Raw genomic sequence first — 13,840 nt, forward strand, 5'->3', positions numbered from 1 at the left:
AGGCTGCATTTTTAAATAGGCTCCTCAGAGAAGCCTCAATGAGAAGGTGACATTGAGCAAATACTCGAAGGAGCTGAGAGAGTGAAGGCAGTGGATCTCTGGGAGAAGAACATTCCAGGTAGAGGGACCAGCAAATACCATGGCTCTGAGGTGGGGCCAGCATGGCTCCAGTAGAGTGAGCCTGGAGAGAGGGAAAGGATGAGGCAGGGCGGCCTCAGTGGCTAAACCCCTTTATTTACAGGTCCTTGTCAGGACCTTGGCTTTCACTTTGACCTGGGGAGCCACTGCAGGATTTTGCCCAAAGGAGTGGCATGATCTGATTAATCACTAAGGTTACTGGGATGAGACCAGCCTGGGGAAGAGGTTAAGGTGGAAGGGGACACTAGTTAGTAGACCAGCAGGATTGTTGCTGCTCCTGGGAGAGGAGGAAAGAAAAGCAGTGGTCAGCTTCTGAAATATTTTGAACGCAGAGATTCCAGGCTTGCCACAGGATAGCATGTGGGCTGTGAGGGGAAGTGAGGAGCCCACGCTGACCCCAAGGGCAGCATTTGCTTATGCCACGGCAGTATCCTTGCATGCCTTCTCAGAGCGATGATGGCCTCCCTGCCTTGAGTCTGCGCTTCCAGGAGGAAAAATAAAAAGGCGATGAATAAACAGGAGGAAGGTTCAGCTGCATGTCTGCTTTTGAAGCTACCTGCCAAGTCATAAACTTCAAAGACAGAGACAGGAAAAGCAGAACTATAAACACAAAAATAGATTTAAAACACTATGTTCAAGTTTTCCCCTTCTGTTTCAATTTTTCTTTTCTTCTCCCAAACCGAGGTCTGTTCACTGAGGTGTGTGTGGCTGCTCCCTTTTGCACCTATATATCTCTTTTGTCCCTTCTCTTCTGGGTTGCTGAGGCTCAAAATGTTCTGCAGCAGGCAGGATCTAATCTGATCACCCACCCAAAGGGTTCCGTTCTAACACTGGGGGTTACCGGCTTGGTGGGAAAGAGGTGAAGGCATTTCCAGGGACTGTTTTAATCAATTAACAGCAGAACAGAAACAAAAGTCATTTCCTTGGGGTGAGCAGACCCTCTGAAGGTTATTTTGCTGGGCAGCTTGGGGCGTCTCTTTTATGTCTGGGTGATAGGGCCAAGGATTTTGATTCCCGATTGTTTTTCGGGATTTGTTCCTATTCACATTAGGTCCTCATGCTTTGATCTTTCATTCGGCTCTGCTCTTCCACCCCCTCAACACACGCTCCCCTGAGGACACTCAGCTGGTATTCTTTTGCAAATTTCAGAACAAGCTAAACTATATTAAAACTGTGTACTAGGTTTTGACGTAGGTGCCTCACGATTTGAGCAGAGTTTGCTATTTCCGAGATCTTAAGTATACAAATATCTGTCGCCGTGTAAAAATACAACACTGTAAGGCTTCGCACCACAACAGAGTATATATTTTTTAAGGTTGCCTTAAAACATGTTAAAAATCGCTCCTTCCCTCGCTCTGAAAATTACCCAAAAATGTCTTCATTCTTTATCTCCAGGCACAGAGCTGCAGTCGTTTCTGAAATCTGCCCCCCTGTGTCAACCCCGAATGCCAGTGTGGAGTCCATGCCTAAAATAGTTTACGGAAGCAGCCCCTCTCCTGCCAAGGTCTACACCTGGAGGCTGCTAAACGTGACTTCTGTAGTGGATATCAGGCTTTTTATTTCCAGCTCTTCGCGGGAAGGATGTCCTGTCCCCCCCCCCCCCCCAATAATAACCCTTCCTGAGTAACAATGCCTGAGCATTTGCTGTGTCAGAGGCGGTGTAAACACCTGATGTGTATCAACCCACTGAGCCTTCCAACACCTGTATGAGGAGCGTGTTATGATCCCCGTTTTAAAATTCCGAGCCTGAGACACAGAGGTAAAGCCCTCGTGCGTCAGCAAGTTCTTTGGAGCACACGGATCCGCACGGCAGTATTTCCTTGCCCGGACTCTGTCCTCACAGGTGGTGGGGAAAACTGATCTCTCCACCCTCAGATGGCAAATGTGTCGGTGTTTATTTTTTTTTAATTTTTTTTTATTTTTTTATTTACTTATGATAGTCACAGAGAGAGGGAGAGAGAGAGAGAGGCAGAGACACAGGCAGAGGGAGAAGCAGGCTCCATGCACCGGGAGCCCGACGTGGGATTCGATCCAGGGTCTCCAGAATCGCGCCCTGGGCCAAAGGCAGGCGCTAAACCGCTGCGCCACCCAGGGATCCCTGTCTCGGTGTTTAGACACAGAACGGCAGCTCTATTACCTTGACCTTCTCAATTTCAGGCAGATGTAAAGTGATCCTTTTCCTAACCAGTTGTGGAGCGGACTTTGGAGGCCTCACTGACACCAGTCCACCTAGGCTTACACCGTCGGGTCGGGAGGCAGCGAATCCTCCAGGCTGGCATGTTCGGATTGAGAGAGAAGAGAAAATGCCAACGATTCTCCGAAGCAGCTCAGGGCCGTGTCACCCTTGTAGTTTTCACTAGTTTTCATTAGTCTGTCTTTTCTTTTTCCTCTTATTGATAGACTGCTTCCAGTGCTAGGTGTTGTGATAAGCCCTTTGCACACACTTTTCTCACTTAAGCCTTGTGTTTAACTTATGAGCCGATGCCATTGGAATCCCTGTTTGACAGATGGCAAAACTGAAGCTCAGGAATATTCAGGAACTTACCAAATTCGCCCAGTAGTCAGTGAAAGAGGCAGGACTTAAACCCAGATCCACCTGCCTCTAAGTCACGTCCAAAATGTAACCACAATACTGTGTGGTCCCCAACACATACACAGCCTACTGGTGTTCTCCCCAGCTCATGGTGTCAGGCTGCCCCAGTCCTGAAGGTGACTTGCCTTCCTACCCCAAGGCACAGAGGGTCACTTTGGGAATCACAGGGTCTGTGCTGGCCTCTGCCCCAGGGACCTCATGCCTACACTCCTCTGGATAGCCATCCCCAGGGTGTCCATTGGGCTGAAAGGAGCATTCCTTGCTTTGTCAGGCTGTGCCCCACCACCCTCGAGGAGCACACCTGAGTGCTGATTCTGAAGGTGCCATTTCAACTGCTGCTTTTCTAGAAATGAATCTTTAAGAGAAAATCCTTTTAGGCTGTGGGGTAGCCATTGTCAGCCCTCAGAATGCAGAATGGTAATCAGGTCATGCTAACTGGGACAAAGATTGAGTTAGAGAAGTCAAAGAAGGGAGTGGAAAGGAGAGGTCCCAGCCCGCCTCCCAGCAGTGCCCTGCTGCCCGTAGGGCTAAACCCCCAGAGAGAGCAGAGAGAGTCAACCCCTCCCACCTTCCAGCAGCTTAGAAAATCTCAAGTGCTGCTGCAGTGGGAAGAGTAGTGACACGCTATCTCGAAAGCCCTCGCTGACCTGTGAAAATGTTTGAGAACCTATGAAATCCCGCATCTAGCATCATTTCCTACCCTGTGCTCCCAGCCTTCCTTTAAAGGATTTGGGGAAGCCAGCCCACCAGGGACAGTGGCTGACACCGTGCTCAAGGAGGTTTCCTGGCAGAGGGAGTGGCAGGCCCCTCCCATGGGTGCCTTCTATTATTTCTCTGGTATCCATCTGAGCTCTGAAAATACTCCTGTAACCACACACAGTAGGCGATCAGCTGTTTGCTGTCAAGTATTTTTCTGCCCTGATTCCTGACTTTGGGGCATTCCTTAGACTGGGTTATTTCTGGCTGTCTCCACAGGTTTATTTGTCTCCTCTTCTGAATGCTTTCCTGCTTTATTATCATTTTTATATAATTTTCAAGTGGCAATTATTGATCATCTTCATTTCACAGAGCTTCAGAAGGTTCTAAGTTCAAAGAGTGACCCTGAGACCACTGAACAGTTTTATGAGTAGAAGCACCATCTTCTTTGTTTCAGAACTTGCTTTTCTGTCTTCTGGACTTTTTAGCAAATAACGTGAGAACCTCTCGGAGGTGTCTTCCACCAGAAGTATCCCCTCTTCAGGCTTACGGCTGCAGAGTATGGAGAAGCAGACAAGACTAGGTTTGGCAGCCATGAGAGTGGCCTGCATCCACACCAGCAACCTCCAGGCAATCACAACCCCCCGCCTACCTCTTCCTTCCTTGATCTTCTCTTTCTCTTCCTTTTCTGTCCTTTCTTATTCCCTTTCGCTTCCTCCTCCTTCTAATCCCCAGGCTTTCTTTTCTTTCTCCCCTTTCTTCCCTGAGTTTCCCTCAGAAATTAAATAAAAACAGCTGAATTCAAAATACCCTTCAGTATAGTGACCCTAATGCTGACCTTCAACCTCCCTCGGGGTTGGACATGCTGCCTGTCACCTCATCCTTCTTTCTCGTTCCTTATGAAGCCCAAGCCACGTACAGACCAACTTTGCGTAACATTTCCCTTCCTGTTTCCTTTGAGAACATGTGCTCTGGTGCACGTTCATGGGCAGCACCAAGGCGCTCTAGGCCTAGAGGCTACCTTTGGGGTAGCCAAGTGTCTGGGCTTAGGACTGATGCAGCCTGGAAGCAGAAAGGGTTCCATCCAGCATCACCTTCACCATTACATGGAATCAGCTGATCCCACTCTAGCTTACACCTTTTGTCACCCCCACCCCATCACACAAGTCACTACTCTGACCACACCCCATCTGTGAGGAGGGGAGGTTAAGTGGATGCCAACATGCCATGTCCCTTCCTAGGAAAAGAGATTCTCCAAGAGAAAACATCTGGGTTTGAGTTTGGTTTGGTTCAGCGTGGGTCAAACTAGAAAAGTAAAATGAGCTCCCTGTTAATACGCTGCTGGGGAATCCAGCCAACACGAATGCCTACTGAGAAAATTGTAGAGGTTGTGGTGTACTGAAGGACTTATCATATCTGAATCTAGGCAACAACCAGTCTATTTAAAATAAGGCTCCTTTGTACCTTGAATGTTCCCGGTGCAGGGGGGCGGAAGGAATCAAGGATTAATAGAGAAAGCAAAACGAGCTATGTTTCACTAATTTCTACATTATTGCATGCTTTTTTTTTTTCTGTGCTTGTTGCATGCATTTAACCATTAATTATGTCAATAATGGAGAAGAAATTAAGTGTTTGACTTGTGGTATAGCGGTTTGAAATGGTCATTTTGAGAATTTGCAGGATTTTTCCAGCACCTTTCCTTAAGCGGCTCATCATCGACAGACGTGACCTGCTGTGCTCAGTTGATCATTCTTTGCCCTAAATCCCCAGGTGGAAGCAGTTGCCTCCTTGATGCTTTAATTGCAGCTGACTCGCTAATTCGGAAAGCTGGGATGCATCCTCCCAGCTCATTTAGAAACTTCAATGTTCATTAAGATGTTTGAAAACTGAAGTCAATTCAGAAGACCCCTGGGCTTGGCTTTCCATTGTCAAAAGGCAATTCTGGGGATGGACATTTAATTCCAGAGGAATGACTGTATCTCCAGAGCAGCTCGGTGTCTTTAGACATGTTTTAGATTTCAGTAGAAGGGGAGTTTTAGTGATGATTGGTGCCTTCATTTATTTTGTAGGCAGTTGGGAGGGGGGGTGGAGTTTTGAGTCAAACTTCCATCTGTGGTCTGGCGGCTTGAGATTCTCAACAGAGATTTGGGCTAAAGAATCCACAAAGGTAAGAAAACACCCTTCACGTGGGGCACAGGGCCTTTGGGTTGAGCAGAAAGTTGTGAAAGCCCCAAGCCTGTCGGGCCAGTGCTTCACTATTTCCCATGAGCCTCTCTATCTTCCTCCTCATTGTGCCTCCTTTCCACTGCTTTCTCTTGCTTCAGGGAGGTTCAGAGAAAAGGCATCTATTCTCCACAAGATCGCCAAGAAGAAATGCCAGGTGGATGAGAACGAGAGGCAGAATGGGGCTGCCAATCACGTGGGTGAGTGCAGAGAAACTTGCATCCCATGCCTTTCCTGGAGCACACGGAAGGGAGCAGGGAGGCAGGAGTCTGCGTGGGCACCCTTGACTTGGTGTGGACACCCAGCCCTGCTGCTCAGCCTGTTCCTGGGTGTCCAGGAGAACCCACTTCCCCTGGGGGGTTGGGGGAGCATACCTACTCTAGGGGAACCCCAGGAAAAGTAATACGACTCTGAGGAACCTAAAGTAAAACCAGCTTCTAACCAGATAGTTCCCTCAAAGAGTAGAAAATCACTTCATTTCAGGAATTCCACAGAAGGAGGACACACACACACACCTGTCATTTAATGTTTAACAAAAGGTTAAGAGTATCCTTTCTGAGATTCTTACCTGGTAACCAGATACTTACACATTATACCTATGACATAGCCTATGCCACACCCACTAAATTACCAGATGGTTCGCTTGGTCACTCCTCAGCTGAGTGACTGGGTCCCTGCGAGACCACGCCACCTCCCCTTTCTCAAGAATTCAGCAATACCAGCCCAAGTCTCTTTCGGCTGATGTTTTTCTGAGCGCCCGTGTGACCAGATCGTGACATTCAGACATCTTATTTTAACATGGAATATGATGTTCCTCTTCTCCTGTCTGCAACTATCATATAATTCACTGATTCTAAATTCAAACTAAATTTAACATAATCTGGATATCTACTACAAACGATGCTCTTGCCCAAGGAACTGTAATGATCTGCAGACAAAATGCAATAGTGTTGCACTCAAAATACATGACACTCCTTAGAAGAGTTTCTGCCTCTCCTATTATCCTGACTTTGGGGTCCAGAAAAATTTTTGACCAAGAAACAGTCAAGATTCTATCAGATATGAAAAGAAAAACTTGAGGGGAATAAGCTGAAATGTTAAATATTATGTTCAAGGGATGTTTCTTCTCATCTGTTCATGTCTATTCTCAGACCTCTTAATTCTGATTTGCGATATGATTGTCCCATGTTGGTTGGGTCAGGTTTGGCCATTGTGGGCTGATCTTAAAGTTGTCTCACTTTAGCCAAAAGACCCCCTAAACCCAGTTTTAAGATTTCCCAAGGTACTTAGTGTTTAGTATCTCTTATAACTGGACCAAGTATATTAGGATTAACTGGCAGAGCCACCCACTGCAGGACATCACATACATAACACTGCCACTAATAAAAACAGAAAGATAAAATAAATTGGAGCTTCTATGGCTCTCCAAATTTAAATATTTATGCCTCTATATTTCACAATGAAATGCATGAATAAACATAAACATTTCCCTATGATTTCCAAAATTTGGCCACTTCAAACCCAATAATTTTTATGTAACTCTCAAAATATTTTCCAGTGATAAAAATATGTGGTCCTTCAGAAGTTACTAGAAAAAAACATTCTGATGCTACAAGCTGCCTGATACTGGTCGTATCTGATACTGATGAGCATTATGAACCACACAGCTTCATTGTCTCCTGAAATCCAGGAAATACTCAGCACAGCCAGAAGGCCTAAGAACCTTTATATCTTGCTCCCACTGAAGTCCCGGCAGACCTTGGTGGTGCTGATCACTCATCCTCTGAACCCCCAAATAAATCTTCTCCTGCAAGGCATTTATTGTCATAATGACCAGAATACTTTGTTTCTTGTTTGCTTGCTCTATTCCAGCACTGTGCCAAGTGCTATTATATGCATTTTCTTATTTAATTTTTACAGGCAAGCCCTTTGATTGTGTTCTTTGCAGTATTAGTACATCACCCCAGTTTCACAGATGAGGAAGCTAAATCTCAGAGAAGTTATATTACTTGCCAGGGGTCCCACAGCATGTGCAGTAGAGCAGAGTATGAACCCAGGCCGGTCTGTGATACCCAGTGTCAGAGATCCCAGTGTCAGAGAGTCCCAGTGTTTAGTCATGACCCTGCAGTCACTCCTCAACTCCCAGAGGAAAACTGGAATCTGTACTTGCTGACCTGTAGCTTCCTGCTAGGCAGATGTGAGGAATGACAGATGTTTCCTTCTGTTACTTGTTCAGCTTCTCCTTGCCTTGCTTGTAATAGGATGCCCAAGTGTAGAATGTGCTGAGTAGCATTCTTCAGGCATTTTGAGAAGACCAGGCTCTTGAGCCTGTCCCCACCAGCTAGACATTAACAGGGCTGTGGACTCAACAAGACTAGAAAATTAGAGCTCTTAGCAGGGGGCCTTAAGGTCAACCAGCTAAACCCCCTCATTTCATAGATAAGGTTCCTGAAGCCTGGAGAAAGGAGAAGACTTGCCCAAAGTGACAGCCTGATAGTGGCAGAGCAGAACCTACAACCCAAGTCTCCTGGGGCCTCGGCCAATAAATATCCCTTACAAAATGCTGTATAGAAGAAAAGATCCTACTGTAAAAAAAAAAAAAAAAAAATTCTGAGGGGTGTGGTCCCTGGGTATAAATAGTAGTGTGTAGATTAAGTATGGTTTTGGTGAAAAAACGTCTGTGTTCATGTTCTCAAATGGCTAGTTGGTGAATTTGCCTAGTGGAGAGAATGCATGCCATGGGAGCTGAAAGGGGATTCAAGATATCAGGGCACAGTGAGAGACACAGACAGCCATTAGAGAGAGGAGGAGGACTGAAAATGCTGACAGGTATTGGGGGGAATGGTAGAAATCCTTTGACATTTGGCACAACCCCGCCCCGGGGCCTTACCATCCCTCCGAGACCACTGTCTTCTTTGGCCCAACATTTTAGGACATTCCTTCCGATGTGGCTCTTACCTGCATTGACTCCCTTTGCTTTCTCTGTGTATGTCTACGCTGTACCACAGAAAAAATCGAGCTCCCCAACAGCACCAGCACAGAGGTTGAAATGACAACACCCAGTGATGCTTCAGAGCCTGTACAAAATGGAAATCTCTCCCACACCATTGAAGCTGCGGAAGCCCAGGTATGGCTTTTCCTTGCTCTTCTGGGCCGCTGCTCCTATTGTTCTCCTAACACAGCAGCATAGAGGCTCCGTTCTCCTCGGAGGCCCACACTCCCGGCAGGACAGACACCAGGAAAAATCAGTTCTTTGTGTCTGTTGCTCCTCACCAGCAAAGGGCTCCACCTGCATCAAGCTCTTTGTTTATTGAATGAATACACATATTCTCCCACTGTTTCTCAGTGTGGGATCCAGGGCCTCATGCATTTCATTTCCAATAAAAATGCAGATCCCTGGGCTATACTCCAGACCTGATGAAACAGTGTCCAGGTATCAGCATTTTAAACTCACTTCCTGGGTGATTCTTAATATATGAAAAAGTTCGATGGCCGTCACAGCCTAATCCTTTCTCTGAGTCTTTAAGATCAAGGCCAAGGGATACCTGGGTGGCTCCGTGGTTGAGTGTGTTGAGTGTCTGCTCAAGATATGATCAAGGTGTGATCCCAGGTCCTGGGATCAAGTCCCACATTGGGCTCCCCAAGGGGAGCCTGCTGCTTCTCCCTCTCCCTCTGCCTATGTCTCTGCCTCAATGTGTATTGTGCCTCTCATGAATAAATAAATAGAATCTTTAAAAAAAAATAATAAATAAGATCAAGGTTAAGTAACCCGGGAAACTACAGCCATCACGCCTCAGTTAACCCCCCCTTGGCCTTCCCTGCTTCTGCAATTGAAATTCATCAATACTCTGGCCCTTTCTGCCAGTGAGTGGTGCAACCTACAGGTAGCTGTTTGATCTGGTAGTAAGAACGCTTAACCTTCACCTGTGCTCTGTGTCACAGATTTGGTCCTGGGCACTTTACATATATTACCTTTAAACCTCATAGCTGAAGATATGGGTCATCGTTTTCTCCCTTTTACAGTTGAGGAAGCTAAAGCTTGACAAGATAAAGTGCTTAATCAGGATTACCTAGCTGGTAGGTAGTAGAGCTGAGATTGGATCCCAGGACCATCTAAGTACAGTGCCTATACTATTTCCACCACACAGCACTGCCTCTGGACCACAGCTGCTCACAAAAGGGAGCAGAACCACTCAAAAGCAGGTGACGCTTGCCACATTTCTAGACCCCATCCTCACCAAGTGAATCAGCATTTCTAAGGCAGAGAGCCCCAACTCACATTTTAATCAAACACCCTAGGTCAGTGTTTCTCAAACTCGAGTGCATTTATAAAGCTCCCGGGGATCATGTTAAAATTCAGAATCTGATCTGTTCAGGTCTGGAGTGGGTCCCAAAGTCTGCAAGTCTAGCAAGCCCCCAGATGGTTCTGACGCTGCTGATCCAAGGACCACACTCTGAATAGCACTGCTGTAAAGTTTGTGACCTACTTCTGTAGACAGAATTTTCCCAATGAGCTAAAAAGTTACACAGTGCCCACAAATAGAAGCCAGACTACAACAAATCTATTCCAGTGCTCTCTTGTCCTTTATACCAGGATACACTCTGCAATGGAGCCTGCCCTTCTTAGGAAAAAAAAACATGCCAATTATTGTCCCTTGTCCTTATTCCCTGAAAGAATATGCAAGAAAAGTCTCTTCACTTAAAGGAAAGGGTAAAGATGTTGAGCACCTTTGCATGTACCTGTTGGTCATTTGTATGTCTTTTTTGGAAAAATATCTATTCATGTCCTTTGCCCATTTTTAATTAGGTTATGCTTTTTTCTTTGCTATTGAGTTGTAGGGGTTCCTTACATCTTTTGGATATTAACTCCTTATCAGATATATGGCTTGCAAGTGTTTTGTCTAATTCCATAGATTGCCTTTCATTTTGTTGATGGCTTGCTTTGTTCTGCTTTTCACAGATACATGTATATCAGATGACCACTTACCCCTTGAATAGATATGATTTTTATTTGTCAATTACACTTCAGTAAAGCTGGAAAAGAAATAACTAAAGGAAATGATAAAGAAATGAAGCTCCTTTGGCTCCATCTCCTCTGCCTTCTAGGCTCTCGCCTTCTAGGCTCTTGCCTTTCTGCCCCGAGCCCTGTGGTCCCTTCGCATTAGCTCAAGGGCAAGCTGGCAGAGCAGCTTATGTCCACATGGATAAGCAGCATGTGGCAGCAGGAGGCAGGCCCCCAGGACATCTAGCTGCCCTTGGGGATGGTACAGTCGCAGGTGTGCAGAGGGCAGCCTCCTCATCGTGCCTCTCCATCTGGCTGGCAGAGGGACATCTGCGCCCCCCACAAGGGGACACCTTGCTGCAGGCGAGTGAGCGAGACCCACCCGGCCCCTCTCTGAGCAGACCTGTGCCCCTGGGTCTCACACAGGGAAGCAGGATAGATTTGAGCACCACCTCAAGGGCAGACAGATCTCCAGAGAGCCACCCAGCTGGCTGCAGGATGGCCTAGTGAGGAATTGCGGGTCCACCCAGTGAGTCACCTAATCTTGCTTTAGTCTCCTCATCATCAGAATATAGATAATGATGGTTCTGGTCTTGTTTGGGTATTAGGAGAGTTACACAAGAAAATGTATGGAAAGCACTTAGCACAAAGCTAAATGCTGCTATTTATATTATTATGTGCCCACACTTACCATATAAATCCCAGCCAAAGTGTTCCTTCCCTGAAGGAGCTCATTTAGGTAAAATGAAAACACATACATACATATAGAAAATACATACATATATGTAAATAGGGATGGGTATAGGTGGATGCACACATAAACAGATATAATATATATTCATATATATAAAATGTCTGGGGGTATTCAGGATATAATAAACATTTGCAGTAAATAAATAATTATAGCCCAGTGTGACCATGGAGCTCTGTGCAAAGTGTTCTTGGAGCCTGCCCGAGGAAGAAGTTGATACTCACAAGAGAAAGTATAAAAGCTTCATGGAAGAGGTAACATTTGACTGGGTGTTGGTGGGTGAGTAGGTGTTCATTGCTCAGAGAAGATGACAAGTGCAAAGGTGTAACACCTTAAGAGGGAACTTCATGTTTAGTGATGGGTGAGAAGGCCAGTGGACCCGGAGACTGAAGTATAGGGTGAGGAGTGAAGAGAGATCCATTAGGAAAAGTAAATGAGTCTGAAACTCTTCAACTGTTCAACCAGAAAAAATTTAAGTGTTCATCTAATAAGTGTCAGGCACCATGGGGGTCACTGGAGACACCCATGCATTCTAGCAGAGCAGAGAAGTTGCGTATACAAACCAAGATATAGATGACCACAATGGCCATGAATAAAATACAACATGGTGGCATGGTGGAGGCCTAGTGGAGGGCCCCTGTAGGTTGGGAGATGGGAGGAGCCCTCACCAAGAAAGTGGCATTCAACTGAGACTGAACTCCAGGAGGCAACCAAGGAAACAGCACCCAGGGAGGCAGAAATGAGTTTGGATCATTTGAGGAACAGAAAAATCTGTGTGGCTGGTGGCTGGGAAGCAGAGAGAGGGAGGATGGTGGCCCTGAGGTGGGACAGGAGGGCCAAGCAGGGCTGGCTCACTTTGTACAACATAATAAGGATGCTGACTTCCTTCTAGGGCAGCAACAAGTTGCTGGAGGTTCCCAGATGTGATTTGCACTTCTAAAAAATCCCCAGGGCTGCACTGCCATGTGGAGAGTGAACTTGGGGCAAGAGGGTGGTATACCAATAGCAGGGCAAAGAGGTCATTGGAAGAGTTGAGGCTAAGAGGTGATGGTTACATGGACTAGTGCAGTAGACATGAAGGTGTAGAGAAATACGTAGATAGAGAAGGGCATTGTAGGTACCACTGAGCAGTCTGGACTTGACCCTGTGAGGAGTGGGGAGCAGCAGGGGGGTAATGGGAAGCAAAGTCAGTGTCACATTTGGATGAGAAGAGGATAATACTATCAGGATGGTCAAGAAGGGGCCAGAGTGAGGGAAGACTGGATACAGGGTGGCAAGGTAAGAGTCTGTTCATTCAATGATCAACAAACTATAGTCTGAGGTCAAATCTGGCCTGTAGCTTGTTTTAATTCAACCTGTGAGACAAGAATGTTTTTACATTTTTAAAGGCTTAAAAAAAAAAAAAAGGCAGTAGCAGCATATGCGACAGAGACCATATGGACCACAAAGCCTAAAATATTTACTATCTGGCCCTTTACAGGAAAAGTTTGCCCACCCCTAGACCATCTGCAGGCTTTCAAAAGAAAGAGAGAGAGAGAAAGAACTCTTCAGATATTGATACAGAATGATCTTCAATATATGTTCAATGAAAAAGGCATAATGCCAAATTGTACCCAGTCTAGTATGTTTGTAGGAGGGGGCAAAGCAGAGATAAATAGCATACGTATTTGCTTGGAATACTACTGAAAAAACTGGTGGTGTTAACTGCTTCCTGAACCAGGGCCTGGGTGATGGGGAACCAGATTCTTTCCAGTATGCAGCTTTCTTGTAGCTTTTAAATGTTGAACCAGTTAACTGTATTCCCTATTCCAAAAAATGCAACAAGAAAAATAATAATAATAATGGGTTAAATTAAAACAGAATCAGTATGCTTTAGTGGTTTAAGATCAGAGACTATGGAGATGGACATGAATCCAAGTCCCAGACCTACCACTTCCCTGGTCTATGACATTGGCCAACTTACTTAACCTCTCTGTTGCCTATTTTCCTTCTCTGTGAAACATGGATAATGATCCTGTTTCATAGCATTGCTGTGAGAATAGAATGCTCTTGGAACAGTTCTTGGCACACAGAAAACACTGCCCGGGTGTTTGCTATTATTAGTGGTGCTTAGTTAAACTTTAAAAATGGTATCAAGTAGCCCAGGTGACAAAGCCTTAGACCAACTTTTGGCTGTGACATGGATGGCAATGGCTGGATCCGAGAGCCGTGACTGAGGTGGCATTGAGAAGATCTGGTCCTAGAGGGGAACAAAGGAAGGTGTAGGTGATCCTGAGGTTGCCAGTTGAGAACCCTGGGTGATGGGGTGCATTAGGCCCAGGACTCCAGAATCAGAATAAAGATATGAAATTGGAACACTCAGGCTCCCCTCAAAGCACGGCTTCCCAGGAATGATTCAGTGCCTTTATGGTGTTAGCTTATCTCTTTCCCAGTTGTA

At 45.9% G+C, this 13,840-nt stretch overlaps 1 protein-coding gene across 4 annotated transcripts in view; it reads left to right on the forward strand.

Annotated features, from left to right (window-relative positions):
• SLC24A2 (solute carrier family 24 member 2) overlaps positions 1-13,840 on the forward strand; it is a 235,468-nt gene that overhangs the window by 186,740 nt on the left and 34,888 nt on the right. For all 4 annotated transcript variants that reach the window (XM_026001461.2, XM_026001462.2, XM_072728182.1 and 1 more), the window contains 2 exons: positions 5,752-5,850; positions 8,659-8,777. In XM_026001461.2, the coding sequence (XP_025857246.1) occupies positions 5,752-5,850; positions 8,659-8,777 (218 nt within the window). The remainder of the gene's footprint in view (positions 1-5,751; positions 5,851-8,658; positions 8,778-13,840) is intronic.

Source organism: Vulpes vulpes, chromosome 12 (genome assembly GCF_048418805.1).
Source record: "Vulpes vulpes isolate BD-2025 chromosome 12, VulVul3, whole genome shotgun sequence".
Taxonomy (NCBI): Eukaryota; Metazoa; Chordata; class Mammalia; order Carnivora; family Canidae; genus Vulpes; species Vulpes vulpes.